This window comes from Rhea pennata, chromosome 22 (genome assembly GCF_028389875.1).
Source record: "Rhea pennata isolate bPtePen1 chromosome 22, bPtePen1.pri, whole genome shotgun sequence".
Lineage (NCBI taxonomy): Eukaryota > Metazoa > Chordata > Aves > Rheiformes > Rheidae > Rhea > Rhea pennata.
In genome coordinates this window covers 7961538-7974952 of record NC_084684.1, presented here as the reverse complement: position 1 = coordinate 7974952, position 13415 = coordinate 7961538, and the positions used below count along the sequence as shown (strand labels likewise).

The 13415-nt window shown below is 42.2% G+C and overlaps 1 protein-coding gene across 7 annotated transcripts in view; it reads right to left on the bottom strand.

Moving 5' to 3' along the window:
- PRDM16 (PR/SET domain 16) overlaps positions 1-13415 on the bottom strand; it is a 332665-nt gene that overhangs the window by 147928 nt on the left and 171322 nt on the right. For 5 of the 7 annotated variants that reach the window (XM_062593651.1, XM_062593645.1, XM_062593646.1 and 2 more), the window contains exon 3: positions 13332-13382. The exons of the other annotated variants lie outside the window; for them this stretch is intronic. In XM_062593651.1, coding sequence (XP_062449635.1) covers positions 13332-13382 — 51 coding nt within the window. The remainder of the gene's footprint in view (positions 1-13331; positions 13383-13415) is intronic. 7 annotated transcript variants of the gene reach the window in all.

Here is a 13415-nt window from a genome sequence, read left to right as displayed (position 1 = left end):
TGCCTCCCTCCCTTGCTCCCGCTGCTCACGCCACAAACGCACAAGCACCCTAAAACACTGCACGGCTGGCAAGGATCTTGGGAAGCAACCTGCGCTATGCCCTGCTCTGATGCAGGACTCTGTGTATCTAGTCCAGCCTGCCAGGAATTACTCTAACCTCTTCTTAAGAGCCTTCAGGGCATATATTTTATCTTAGAGAATCTATTCGGGTATTAAACTATTCTAGTATTTCCTTTTTCCTAATATTTAACCAAAAGATTTTTTGTCTTGCTACAGGCTGGCTGCTTTTGTCAAGCAGATGTCTTGCTACAAGGCTGGCTGCTTCTCCTCTTACTCTGATGGATTTATGATACAGATGATCATCCTTTAGGTTAATACAGTATACGAATTTTAGCTTCAGCTGTTCAGTTCACAGAAGGCCGCCTGCTTACCTTAAAAAAAATTTCCAGCAGAAACAGGATCTCAGCTCTAGTGTATTTAAAATAAATTTTTCTGTTTCTTTTAAACAGGGTTTGCTGCTACCACCCTATTGGTCTTGCAGTTGTGATTTGTGACTCAAGATGCTCAGCCGTTTTTTCTTTTTTTAAAAAAAGGAAATGCTTATTTCATTAATATAGACACTGAAAGAATATCAACCAAATATTTGATGTGCTGTGTTAGCATGAAAAGGGGGAGCACCAGGTAAGCACTGTAAATACAGGTGAACTGTTCTATGTGAGTTAAAACAAACCGGGGTAAGAAGGCTACTAACAGAGATAAATCATGGCTGTGTAAATAAAAAGAGAGAAATACTGTTCACACACAGAAAAGAGTTACCAAGCAAATAGCTACAACAATGTAGAGTTTATGCATTTAAGCATCACGATAAAGAGTAGGAAAAGCAGAAGACTAACAGAACAAGCAGAGATATACAATGATGCTAATAGTGAATGAGATCAACAGAGTTTTTTTCTTACCCAGAGTCAAGCAAATTTTCTGATTGCCACTGAATATTAATTTGACTACACATCTGAAAAATATTCCCCCTCTTCTAGGCCTAACATAGTTAAGGGTTTTCCCTTTCATCCTCTGTCTTAATATTATCACTCTATAACCATTTGCTCCCAATCATTCAAATGGATCTCTGCAGAACTGTACACACCTGAAGGCAATTTTCAGGTAGGGGCCAAATCTACCAGTACTGCGATCAGGCATCGTCTGGTTATCCCTTTTTGGAACAAATCACTGGCATATGGGTTTGTTAGTCCTAATATTTACCATTCACTTACTAGCTGACCTTCAGTGTACGCTAGCCCTCCTCTAAAATCTGCCCTTCATGCCAACTGTATCCACACTTCCGTGGTTCTGCTTGGTTATGGAAGAATCCATTCAGATATATTAAAGAAAAAAAAAATTGCTCTTTCATTCTACTAAAGCTTCATGACAAAGAAAACACACATTCAAAGCCTTGTCTAGCTCTGAAACACCTCTGAACTTTCAGAGGAAAAGAAAAATCCATCAGCTTCTTTTCTCATTATTTATGTCCAAAAGCTTGCAACACTTCAAAATTTTGGCTGGTCCTAGGAACAGAACACCAAAAACACAACAAGGAAACCTATATCTTGGATATTTCCAGCCCAGTTAGTGTAAGGAATTACACAAAATCAATCTAAAAAAAACCGCTATGTGCAAGGTTTTCATCTACGTTTTTTGGACCAAAGGGGTTCAGATATATTTCAGAGATGCATCCAAACTTTTGAGTAAGCATCCAAACCAAACAGACTTCAAACCTCTGACATTCATCAATGACTTGTTTGCCAACCTTCCTATCATAGAACAAAAAGGGCCATTTAAAATCATCTCAAAATAAACTGCTTTCATGGTCATGGTCATTTTACCAGCCTCCATCTGTGCAACAATTTTAATTCACAAGAATACGAACATTCATGTAGCACATGGTTAAAGCCTTGGTCTAGGTTCAGAAATAACACAGACATATACAAGTTTAAATAATAAAACTTTTTTTTAATGACTTCACTAATCTGAAAAATTCTTGTTATCTTGATAAAAATAATAAAAATGTCTACTTTTTAATATTATGACTTTCTTCTTGGGTTTAGAACACTTTAAAAAGCAAAATTCATCATCCAGCAATGTGGAAAAAGCAAGTTGGGGCAAAAAAAAGTTAAGTACCTTGCCTAAAATCATCCAGCGAGGTCAGCCTCAGGATAAGGATCTTTTGGGTTTCTGTTGGATGTCCCTACTGTAAATATGAGGCAACTCTACATAGATCTCGCCAACATAGCAGTGCCTTGGAAAAGTGCATGCGATCTGAAAGCCTAACATTACCATAGACCAGGTTTTTACCAGCGCAGTATGGATATACTAAGGTCTGCTTAGTTAGAGATAAGAGGCTATCTTCAGTAGAGCCCATCAAAGCAATGAACAAATTAGCATACTGAGAACATCAGAGAGAAACTGAGAACATCACAAGAGGAACCGAAGACAGAATACCATTCAGATTAAAAGTTTGCATTGGCAAAAGGACCAGCAAATACAAGCTGCCAGAAATAAATTTAAGTTGGAAATCAGAAGACAGGTTCACATGTTCTGGTCAGCAAAATACTGAAAGAAATTATCTCAAGGAGGGTCCCAATCTACTTATAAAACATTTTCATATCCTGACTGCATGCAATAGCAGGGGATTGGACAAAATAACCCAGCAGGTCTTTGTTCCTAGCTAGGTGAAACAGAAACCGCTACCCATACTAAGCAGAGGAACTAGCAGAAGAAGAATTATGTCAGAATAATGAATATCACAAATACAGATAGGTATAAATACAGAGCTGAGCTTCTCCGAAGCTTAGCGTATACACTGGTATGGTCCTAGGCCTCAGCGTGTATGAACTCTTTCTACAAGTATTTCAGGATTAATACCTTGCAAGATTCCCATGACACAGGAAAATATTACACTCCAGTTGAGTAAGAGATTGCTTGCATTTGCCAACGTAACATAACAAGCAGCCCTAAGCCCTTCCTGGGCCTAACTATGGGAAAGCAAAAAAAAGTTAGCCAAATATTTAGGGAAGTGAATGAGCAACAGAAATGAATACTTTTCTGGCTTTTTACAAATACGTATAATTGCAGGGAGAAATATGAAAAAAAGAAGATTCCTCTTGATTAATTTGATGGGTATAATTCTTAAGGAAACGAGAAGCGTACCTCTATAGTCCTTCCAGAAAACCCTCTTTGATGCTATCGTATTCCACCAGACTGCATATAAAGAAGAATCAAATCTTCTTCCAGGTGATGCAAGTTGAATTCTAACCTAAAAGTCCACTAGAAATTAAGAGCCAGTGTCAATTCCACCAGAACATTTGTTTCACTCTTCTGGAACAGAAGGAATTATTGCAGCAACGGGGTCTGAAATGTTCTGACAGTCGATGTGCGTAACTATCTCCTCAGTAATTAATGATCTGGAAAAATGCTCTCTAACAAGCTAAACTCACTCTTCTCTGCAGCCAGCATTCATAGCAACAAGACACTGAAACAACCAGCTAACTCATCAAAGTAGGAGAACCTTGCCTCAATACGACACAGGATTTCTCAATTACTCATAGGGCACAGTAAGCCTAATAAGAAGCATAAGAACCTATTCCAAAGGGCTCAGAGTATCTGCTCCACAGCTTTCGATACTTCTTTTCTACACCTTTGAATCCTCCTTTAAAAAACAACAACAAAAACACCGCTTTCCTTCCTCTCTCACCCAAGCGTTATTAGGATTTTATAATTTTATTCCAGGAAGCTATGAGCTGCTTTAATGTGCAGAATTAGAAAAGATCAGAAGACAGAACTCCTGGTATCACTGATTTTCCTTTACACCCGTCACTTCTCTCCGTTACTCATATTAGCAAACACGTTGCCTTCTTAAACTACACCATAAAAGCCTGACTTGTGCAGGAAAGTTCCCCAAAACTATTGTAAAGCTCACAGTGCCAGGCTTCCTTTTACGACTGCTGATCGCTACATTTAAGTCCACTTTCTCAAGTAGCCTACGTGGAGTTTCAGAATAATTAGACCAGTCATTTGGGGAGCCAAGTAAGGATTTAAGCACCTATTTTAGTTTCCATTATTATTATTATTTTATACTACTTTTTATGTGTGACCTTTCTGTGTGCATTAACAGCTGGTCAAATAGTACATGAAAACCTGTAAATTTCATACAAACGTAACCAGAATTCAGCCCCCCTTTGGCTGCCCATGCGGGCAGACACTGTCAGGAGAAAAGCTCTTTGGTATTGAGAGAGAGATGATGTTCATTCTTTTTGGCTCAGGAATCTCATCAGGTGGTTTTCAGCACTTAACATCAAGCTACAACTGGACATTCTGTGTCAATTACTCAAGTCATAACTGAAGACGGAAGGATAACGTTCGCATTTCGTGCTCTCTTTTCCACTATCTTATATTTAGGGTTATGTGCTAGTCTGTTAGAGAGAAGGCGGAGAGCACAAAAATTAAAGCACTGCATCTGACTTCTGGTTTGGCAATCATGCAGAACATTCATAGGTCATCGTGAACAACTTTGAGGAAATTACTGATAGCCCGAGTTCGCTTCAGATTTTGGCTCTCTTCTCACTACCCCTCTGAGGAATACCCCCACACATGGAAAAATGCAGACCCGCCAGCTTCAGCAGGACCAAAGCGGCAGGTCCCTGGAACAGCACGCGGGACCTGCTGAGCACAAGACCAGGAGCCAGGCGACGCGCACAGAGGAGACCTCTGGGTTTTCCGGAGGCTGCAGACCCCAGCCCGAGGCAGGACAGCTGGCTGCCCCGACAAGCACGGCAGTGGACTAACACTGACAGGATCGGTAGATCTGAAAACGAGCGGTGCCCGGCTGGCGTCTCGGACAGGCTGCCGTTTCCTCCCCTGCTGCCTTCTCTCCGCCTTGAGAAGGACGCTCTCAGCCCTGCAAGCTCTCAGATCGCTGCATTCGCGTGCGGGGGGGGTTGCACTCCGAGATTTCAATACTTATCCCTTTAAATACTACACAAATGCTCTTTGTAGACATAAATTAAGACTAAAGACTGGAATTGACCGTAAATTTTCCAACTCAGCATTAATTTGTCAAGAAGTTATAATTTGATTAAATTCAAATATTCGCAGGTATGATAGTTTACCAGATGTTAAATGAAATCATCTGAAATTTTAACTTGATTAGGTTTAAGTAAATATTTTTGGCCTGGTACAAGATAAAATAAAGTTCTGAAAACTCAGAATGGTGTGAAAAGAAACATCTCTATTGAGTAAAAATTTGCTCAGGACAATTATTAAGCGCTAAGACACGGAGCCAAAATTTTCTCATTACCCTCAAATACGTCTAGTTTCATATTGCAGGTTTTAGTGCACAGTATTCATTCATGCAACTACTATATCTACTACAAACAGCAAAAGGAATGGATTTGATTTGTTTAATGACGTGTTGCTGCTGCAGCTGGAAATTTGCATGGATAGAGATAGAAAGTACTTCTGAACATCACTGAATAGCTGACATCTAGTAATTATTTTTCTCTCAAACCTGCCCTAAGGAAAAAAAATGGGGACTTTTTGGAGAGCACATACTTTATAAGCCAGTAAAATCTAATCTAATCTAAAATCCTATCTCACTGGCTTGTCAAAATACACTGCACTCCCAGAACACACATGGACTCACAGAATCAGTAAGGCTGGAAGGGACCTCTGGAGACCATCTAGTCCAACCGCCCCGCTCAGCATGGGGCAACATTCAAATCTTTACTGCTTTGTAAATCCCTAATAGCTTCCAGAGCAAAATACGAGCAAATTGTGAACAAAAGCTTTTTTGTTGTTGTTGTTCTTGCTATGGCATTTTTTTTTTTTGATTGTAGGTGACTGGCGTCCAGTTCTCTGCTTAGACTTTTTTTAAGCAGCACCCAGCTGTTAGGAGCAAACCCCAGGCCATACTCCGTGCTACCCCTCTCCCTTGTCTCTTATTTCCTCCCCAATTACTGTCCAGCTTGTTTTTTTTTTTTTTTGTTGTTTTTTTTTTTTATGGAGAGCTCTTACAGGCCTCCTACCTGATACAGACTCTTCTCTTTAACAGCTGCACGACGCGATTAACTGAATACTGCACACATCTCAGGATTACAGATTACACTGATCGAGCCACCCGGCTTCTACAATGTGCGTAAGATCTACAATAAATCTGGATTCCAAACTTTATTCTGGAACAGAAACCCGCCTCAATCAGCGCAATCTCTTCTTACAGCACTGACGCGTATTCCAAAGGCCGCGTAAGTAACTCGTGGCCCCGCAGCCGCGCTTGCAGCCGCCGCCGCCGCCGCCGCCGCCTCGGTCACAGCCCCGTCGGCGCTCGCGGCGCGGCCTCCGTTCCGCCGCCGCTCAGGACGAGCGCGGGGCGCGCCCTCGGCAGCCCGCGGAGCCGCGCCGCCGACGGGGCGGCGGCCACCTTCGAAGGCAGCGCGCCGCGCTGCGACCCCAGAGGCTATCCTCCCAAAATTTGTGATGTTTTGTCTACTCCGGTGATTTAAGGTTTGTCAGAAAATGTCAGAAAGGCCACGAGGCCAAGGGCTTCCTGACGACTGAGGGTTTTCTTTCACATGACCTTCCTGAAGTTGATTTTGGGCTCCAGACAGTGCTGCCTTCAGCGCTGACAGGGGCCGGCTGGCAGCAGATTCATGGGGATCTCTAGGGCATTCTGGCATTTTCAAACTGACTAGAGGCTGTAATACCTCCTAATCATCCAGAATATTATTTCACTGGTAATCGCCTTACAGGCGGTACGTAAATGCCAGCCTTCCATTTTGCGGCAAATTCCCTCGGCAGAAAAGAGTGTGCGCTCGAGAGTGACTGCAAACCACTGAAGACGTGTCTAGATTTGCATGAATACACACGTGTGTAGAGTGTTTTGCGTTCTCGCCCGGCGTTATCTGTGCTTCTCTAACGGGGAATCACTGAAGCCGCGCACGCACGCCCAGAGACGAGCAGGACCGTGGGGAAGTCTCCCCAAACCCCGGCGAGCACGACTCCGCTCACGAGGGTTCGCGGGCGCCGCCGACGCGACCGGCTTCGCAGCAGCCTCCCGTCTCCCCCCTCCAAAGCGCAAACCGGCTTCTCCTCCCAGCTCGAGGCCTCCTTACGGACGACGCACCTACGTTCGGCGCGCGCTGCAAGGAGGCAAAGGGACGCTTCTACCTCACGAGAGGCTGCTCGACAGAGGTGCACGTCGCTCCGAACGACGTGTGCAAACAGCTCGGCGACGCCGTGCAGGCGCTTCCCTACCAGACACACTACCCACTTATTCAAGAAAATAAAACAGTGGGCTATAAATTAGTGTCAAAAGAATTAATTACCTTTGTTGCTCTCTGGTTTAAACGGGTGGCTCTACTGATTTAAATGTGAACTCAGCTGGAGCGGAAGGGAGGAAAAAATCAACTTAATTTACAAAAAGGCAATATTTGTAATGATATAAGGACCTCACACGCTCTCCATCCTTTGCATTAACTTGCCAACAGAGAATATGGTAATTTGCCACTAATCACCCCAATCATCTGTACCACTGAGACTACTGCCGATAGAAACCCTCGCTGAAACTTGCCGGTTACATCTTTCCGTGGTGCGCGTGGCTCTAGTTTGCCTGAATGTACTGGAGATACCGACAGAGAAAACTTAACCACTGCTAGTCGTCTTAACTTGACCCGATTTATAGGTTCAAAGTCCCAAGAGGCCTCTTTATAAAATCATCTGGCGTACGCACACACGCTATACAACCAGAACGTCCAGCCCAGCCCAAGCAATTGTATCAGAGAAAGTAAACCCACAATGCAAACCCTGCAAAATAATTTAACCACTGCTTTCCTCACCGACTTCTCCGGGCCTGCTTTACACCTTTTTTTTTTACTTCACAGGCTTCATTTCAACAAAATCAAGGATGCAAACTTCTTAGAAGTACTTAGTTTCCATGGAAACCTAAGCTGACCGCAACATTATTGTTCTCAAGAGGGAACTGACTTTACTATATGTTCATTCACTGAATTAATGGACTCCTGGTTTCTTTTATTAGCAGCTCTCTAACAATAGAAAGAGAGAAATGTTATAAAAAAGACTCTCAGACAACTGTCCACTCTTTTGTCCAGGGCTTATTGGAATGACGCAAGTCTATTCAAGAAAAGATTATAAAAATCAACTCAAAGCTGCCTCTGTTTGTGGCAGCTAAACATTTGATTTCATAAAGATACAACCTATAAAGCAAGCAAATTAAAGCTCTTTGGAAAACAGTAACTGTACGGCAGAGATCACGTTGAAACTGGATTTCAACTACGATAACTGGATATTGCTAAGCAATCTGATAGGGTTTTGTGGAGCATCGCCCAGCTCCAGTTTGGTCACCTTGCAGCACTGTCTTTGAACTCTCCAGCAGACTGGTACGTTTTGTAGGAACATGCTCTCCTTTCATAAGCTAAATTTAAGCACAAAAAGCGGATGCTATTTTAAGAATAATTAAGTTTTCTCTGCTTACCACTGGCTTTAGGCAAGTGTGCAGACTTTTAAAAACATGCACAAAGATTTTTGTTTTGACTCTTCAATATACAGAACAGAAAGACGAAGACTATCACTGAAGTCTGGATTTTTTCAATATCCCTGACAGCTGTAGAACATCTTCTTTACATACGGAAAATAACTATTTTTATTATATGTATTAAGTATGGAAATGCAAATGACTTTTGTGTGAAGTGCTGCGTATCAGGAACTTTGAACAGCTCCGGTTAAAATCTCCAAGGCAATCTCCTTCTGCATGTATAATATTATGACAGACTGTGCTTAGGCCTGAGGGTGTACGGCCTGGCTAGTAATTGCTCCACAAAAGACAGTTAACAGTTCCCTTGCTCTTCTCTAACTACCTTCCTGACTGCTTATTGAAGTCTGATTTCTTACTCCTCTGGGTCGTCATTCATCAGCCCTAGAGATCCCACCGGGAGAGACCGACCAGACCTTTCCATATCCCTTGTTGCCAAGGGCCATTTCTGACGGCCCCTGATATAGAAAATGTCTTCACAGCTATCCGGTGGGACAAAGTATGGTTATAATACCCACATAATCATTTTGCAAATTATCATAATTATCAATCAATCATCTGGTGCGAACAATGTGTTTCTGAAGTATCAGATGGTTTGCGTGACCTGTAGCATTTTGTATATAATATTAAACCTAGAGGGATTTGCGGATCTATCTTGCTTCATATCTGCAGTAACAAAACATTGCTAATTTTTGACTTTTATTTTGGGAATGAAAGCTTTCATTCTGCCTAGTTCCTTCTTTACTGCTTGACTTGCTAAGGGGTCAAGATATCTAATCTCACGCTGTTTCCAACAGCAATGTTATTTAGAAAAAATCTATGTTATTTGGGAGAAGGAGATGAGAGAAGGTGCTGAATAAATTACTTTTAGTTTATAATGTCATCAGTACTGCCTTACTGCCTTCTTATATCTTGCAATACAAAAATGGAGTCAGCCAAAACAGGGGGGAAATTGTTTTTGTTTTCCGTTTTTTTTATCCCCTTTTTAAATACCAGACTGAATCCAACTCTTTTGAATCCGATAGCATCTCCTGCTCCCTGTGTAGCACATTCTTGTTAATGGATAAATCCAAGCTCTCCAGAAAGTCAAAGAATAAATTTAAAGCCTTTTGCCAACTGCCTATCCTATTGGATTTTGATAAGATGGCTATTGAGCTTTAATAATGTCTTCCATCCTTTTTCAGCTGGCCCTTAACATGTCTCTTTATTTGTCCCTAAAGCCTCTTCAGCGATGCCTTTTTATTACAAGTCTCTCAGCTTGCTCTCGAGGGAGACAGGGTCGACAAGAGTGATAGATAGATAACTCTATAGATTATCTCCCACAGATGTTTTCTCTCCAGTAGCCCCTCAGGCTATTCCCTCTAAGTAAACAGAAACTAAATAGAGAGTCTACTGAAGAGAGAAGTCCCTGAGGTCCCTTGTCACCACAGTCAGAAAAACAGCCCATCCAGGAGAGGCTGGTTAGAAGCTGTATACACGGAGCCTCCTTCAGTACCATTCTCAAACCGTCATCCAAAGTGACTTTTAGAAAGGAGATAAAAACACCTAGCATAACGGCTCAGAAAATAAAGTGCTTTGCAACAGACACTGGCATTGCTTCCTGTCTGAGGAAGTCCAGTCCCTTCACCTCCCTCTCACAGTTAAATCAAAACGGCCACGAAGATAACGATAACAAGACAACTTTTCAACGCATTAAATGCAGTGGAAATGCTCAGAAAATTCAGAAAAAAAGAACATGCGAGCTGCTACATAAACAACATAGACTGCACAAAACTGACTTGGAAAAAAATAGTTTTGGAAACAGGGGGCAAAGCACGCATACTCATGCACAGATATAACTAGCATATTTGCGCACGTGTCTGAATGCACGCAATTAGCTCACCAGAAAAGGGACTCTTCCATCTGAGCGTTACTTTCAATCAAACAACTATTTAAAAACTAAATGAAAATGCTGAGGTGCTTACGCATATTTAGGCAAGTTAAGGTAAGTACCAGTAAGCAAAGCACATAAAAGAGAAGCTTGGCAGGAATATACCACGTTTTATTCTATGAAGTAACACATTTCCAGACATGGAAAAATGACCATGGATATAAGTCCTTTAATAATATTGCTAGAAATCCTAATTCTTGGGGCAAACACTACTGCCCCCCCCCAAAAAAACAAACAAACAAAGAAAAACAAAAAAAAAACAAAAAAAACCCCCAGCCTTCTGGTGTTAGCAGTCTAGGAAGAAATAAGAGTAACACAAACTGAAAAAATCCTGGGAATAGTGGGAAAATAATTCTTATTTAGCGCCAAGCCAAAAAAGGGCCTGCTTTATTATACAATATAATAGTCTTTGCTCTGCTGTGTCTTCAGACTTTTCACTGCCTTTTAGTTTATGAAAAGCTACGTAACAGAACATTTTTTCTGGTAACTTAACACCAAAACGTAGTGCTGGGGTCAATTTTTAACCAGAGAGACAGCTTCTTGCACATCTTTCCACACATCCCCTGCGACTGTGCCTCCCTTTCCCACCCTGCTTGGTACTGTTCGTTGCAGTTCTCTCTCCCTGCTAGTAAAGTCTCCTCTTTCCAGCCCTGCTAACTACCCACTTCAGAATCTGTGATACAGCAGTCAGTCCAGCGAGCCGTGGAAACTGCGGTACCTCTGTTTGGCTCTGACCTGCTTTTCTCCTAGCCCAGCCGCTCCAGTCACCTGGAGTCTTCAGTCACCTTCTCACCACCAGCTGCGCTCTGAAGGAACGGGAATAATCTGAAGTCAAATCTCAACCACCGTGCCTTTAGGAATATGACAACTGAATGATTTAGAGAGGTCAGAAAAGGAAATCTTTTCCCAGTAGGGTTTGGTACCACCAGCGTAAAACCCTATTTAGCAAAGAGACTACTACTTACAAACAATTTTGAGACACTACAAAAATTAGACGGAATGATTTTTCATTCTTTATTTTTCATCATCTTCTGACTGAAAAGCTGTCTAGCAGTAGTCTCTTCACAAGCCATTAAGTTTAGACTTGAACTCTTTACCTTACTGCTTTGACCTTTTTTACCCTAGCTGTAAAACCCTACTGCCCATCCTTCAATAAATTTATCACCTCATAAACTCCCACCAGTGCTTCTCTACAATGCATTTGAAAGAAAGAAGTGCAAGGGCAGCCCCCCCCTTGTCAAATATCATAATTGTCCGGTTTTATATGTGGTGTACAGGAAAATACTTGAGGACTTGTGTATTTCAAAGAACTGCAGTTTTTGCAACCTTCTCCTTTGAAATAGAAGTACTCAAGTGTAAATAGGTAGTCCTTTCAATGCATAAAGCTGACAGTTTAATGTTTCCTTGTACCCTTTTTTTGTGCGAAGTCTTGCTGTCTTTTGGGTAGTGTGGATTCAGCGGGTCAGTGCGGACGTGGAGTTTATTTGTGACATTGTAATTAAAGATGCTGAGAAAGGAATAGTCTGCAGCCCAGGGCCATGCAGAGTTTACCCCATCTTTGTGATAAGTGCGCTATGATAATAGGAACCTGCCACCTTGTCACCATGTCTGTTCAGACAAAAGGATCCCACTGAGGCACAGACAAACACCAAATGAGTTACGGAGATGAACAAGGTAAAAAGTTCAGTTCAGCAGTATTGCGACAGGTCCTTTTGCAAGGTCATTGGATGGTCAGAGGACTTCTCGTATTGGAAATGTGAGTTTCTAAAATAAAGGCTTGTTTTTCTCAACACGGGGAGAATACGTGGACATAACACTGGACATAAACGTGTCTAAATATCTTCTCCCAGACTAACTCTGGAGCCTGAGAAGTATCATATTTCACTGTTCGGCAGAGTGACACAAGGGTTTCCTTTGAACTTTCAGAGTCAGGAGTATTGAAAACGGCCTAATTGGACGAATAAAAAGGGCAGTTGTTGCGAGTTTCAAGTTAAAACATGTTTCACTTTTAAAAATTCGTGTTCTATGAATAGACCTATGAACAGCCACAATAAGCCAATCACATAGGAAGGGAACTACAGCCAGCTCTTTAGTTCCACAAGGACACACTAGCCCTACGGACTTCTACCCCGGCTATACTCAAGGACAACTAGTTACGCTTTACCTTAGCAAAACCGTTAACCAAAGACAGCCAGGGGGAAAGAAACGTCATTTTAGTGGTACTGAGAATAACCCTATAACCAAAACGGCCGCGTGGCAACCGAAACGCGCGGCGTCGGGGCTGCCGCGCGGTCCTGCGCCGCGGCTCACGCAGCTGGCCTGTCTCTGGAGCGCGTTCCTCCCGCGTCGCGAGGACAGCCCGAGGCTCGCAACGTGAGGAAGAGCGCTGGCAGCAGATCGCACTAGCCAAACTCCACCCTTCCCCATGCCTGGTCCCAGTACCTCGGCCTTCACGTTTACTTGGTGAACTGGCCCCTAAAAATTCAGGAAAGGACCAAGACCGTCTCTCATACTGAAATGGAGATAAATGAAGCTTTTAGGTTCAGAATGGCAGTTGTTCGTACTGCAGCTGAAGCAAGGAAAACTTATTTATTATCTTATTTTGCATAAATACTGCAATCCCAAGAAAGACACAAAAATACGCCAGTGAAACTTCAATACTTAGCTCGTAAAAGCAGATACTGGAAAACTTCTAAAACACTACTGTGGTACACAGCTTTGCTTTAAAGTAAAAAGAGAAAACAGCATCAAAGCGTATTTCAATGCCAAATGGAAAGACAACTCGCGTAAGATTAATCCATATCCTACCTTTTTAATATTGCCCTCTTGGGAAGACACCTCAGGATCAGTCAGTATTTGCTAAGAGAAAACAAACAAAAAAAAAAAATAAAG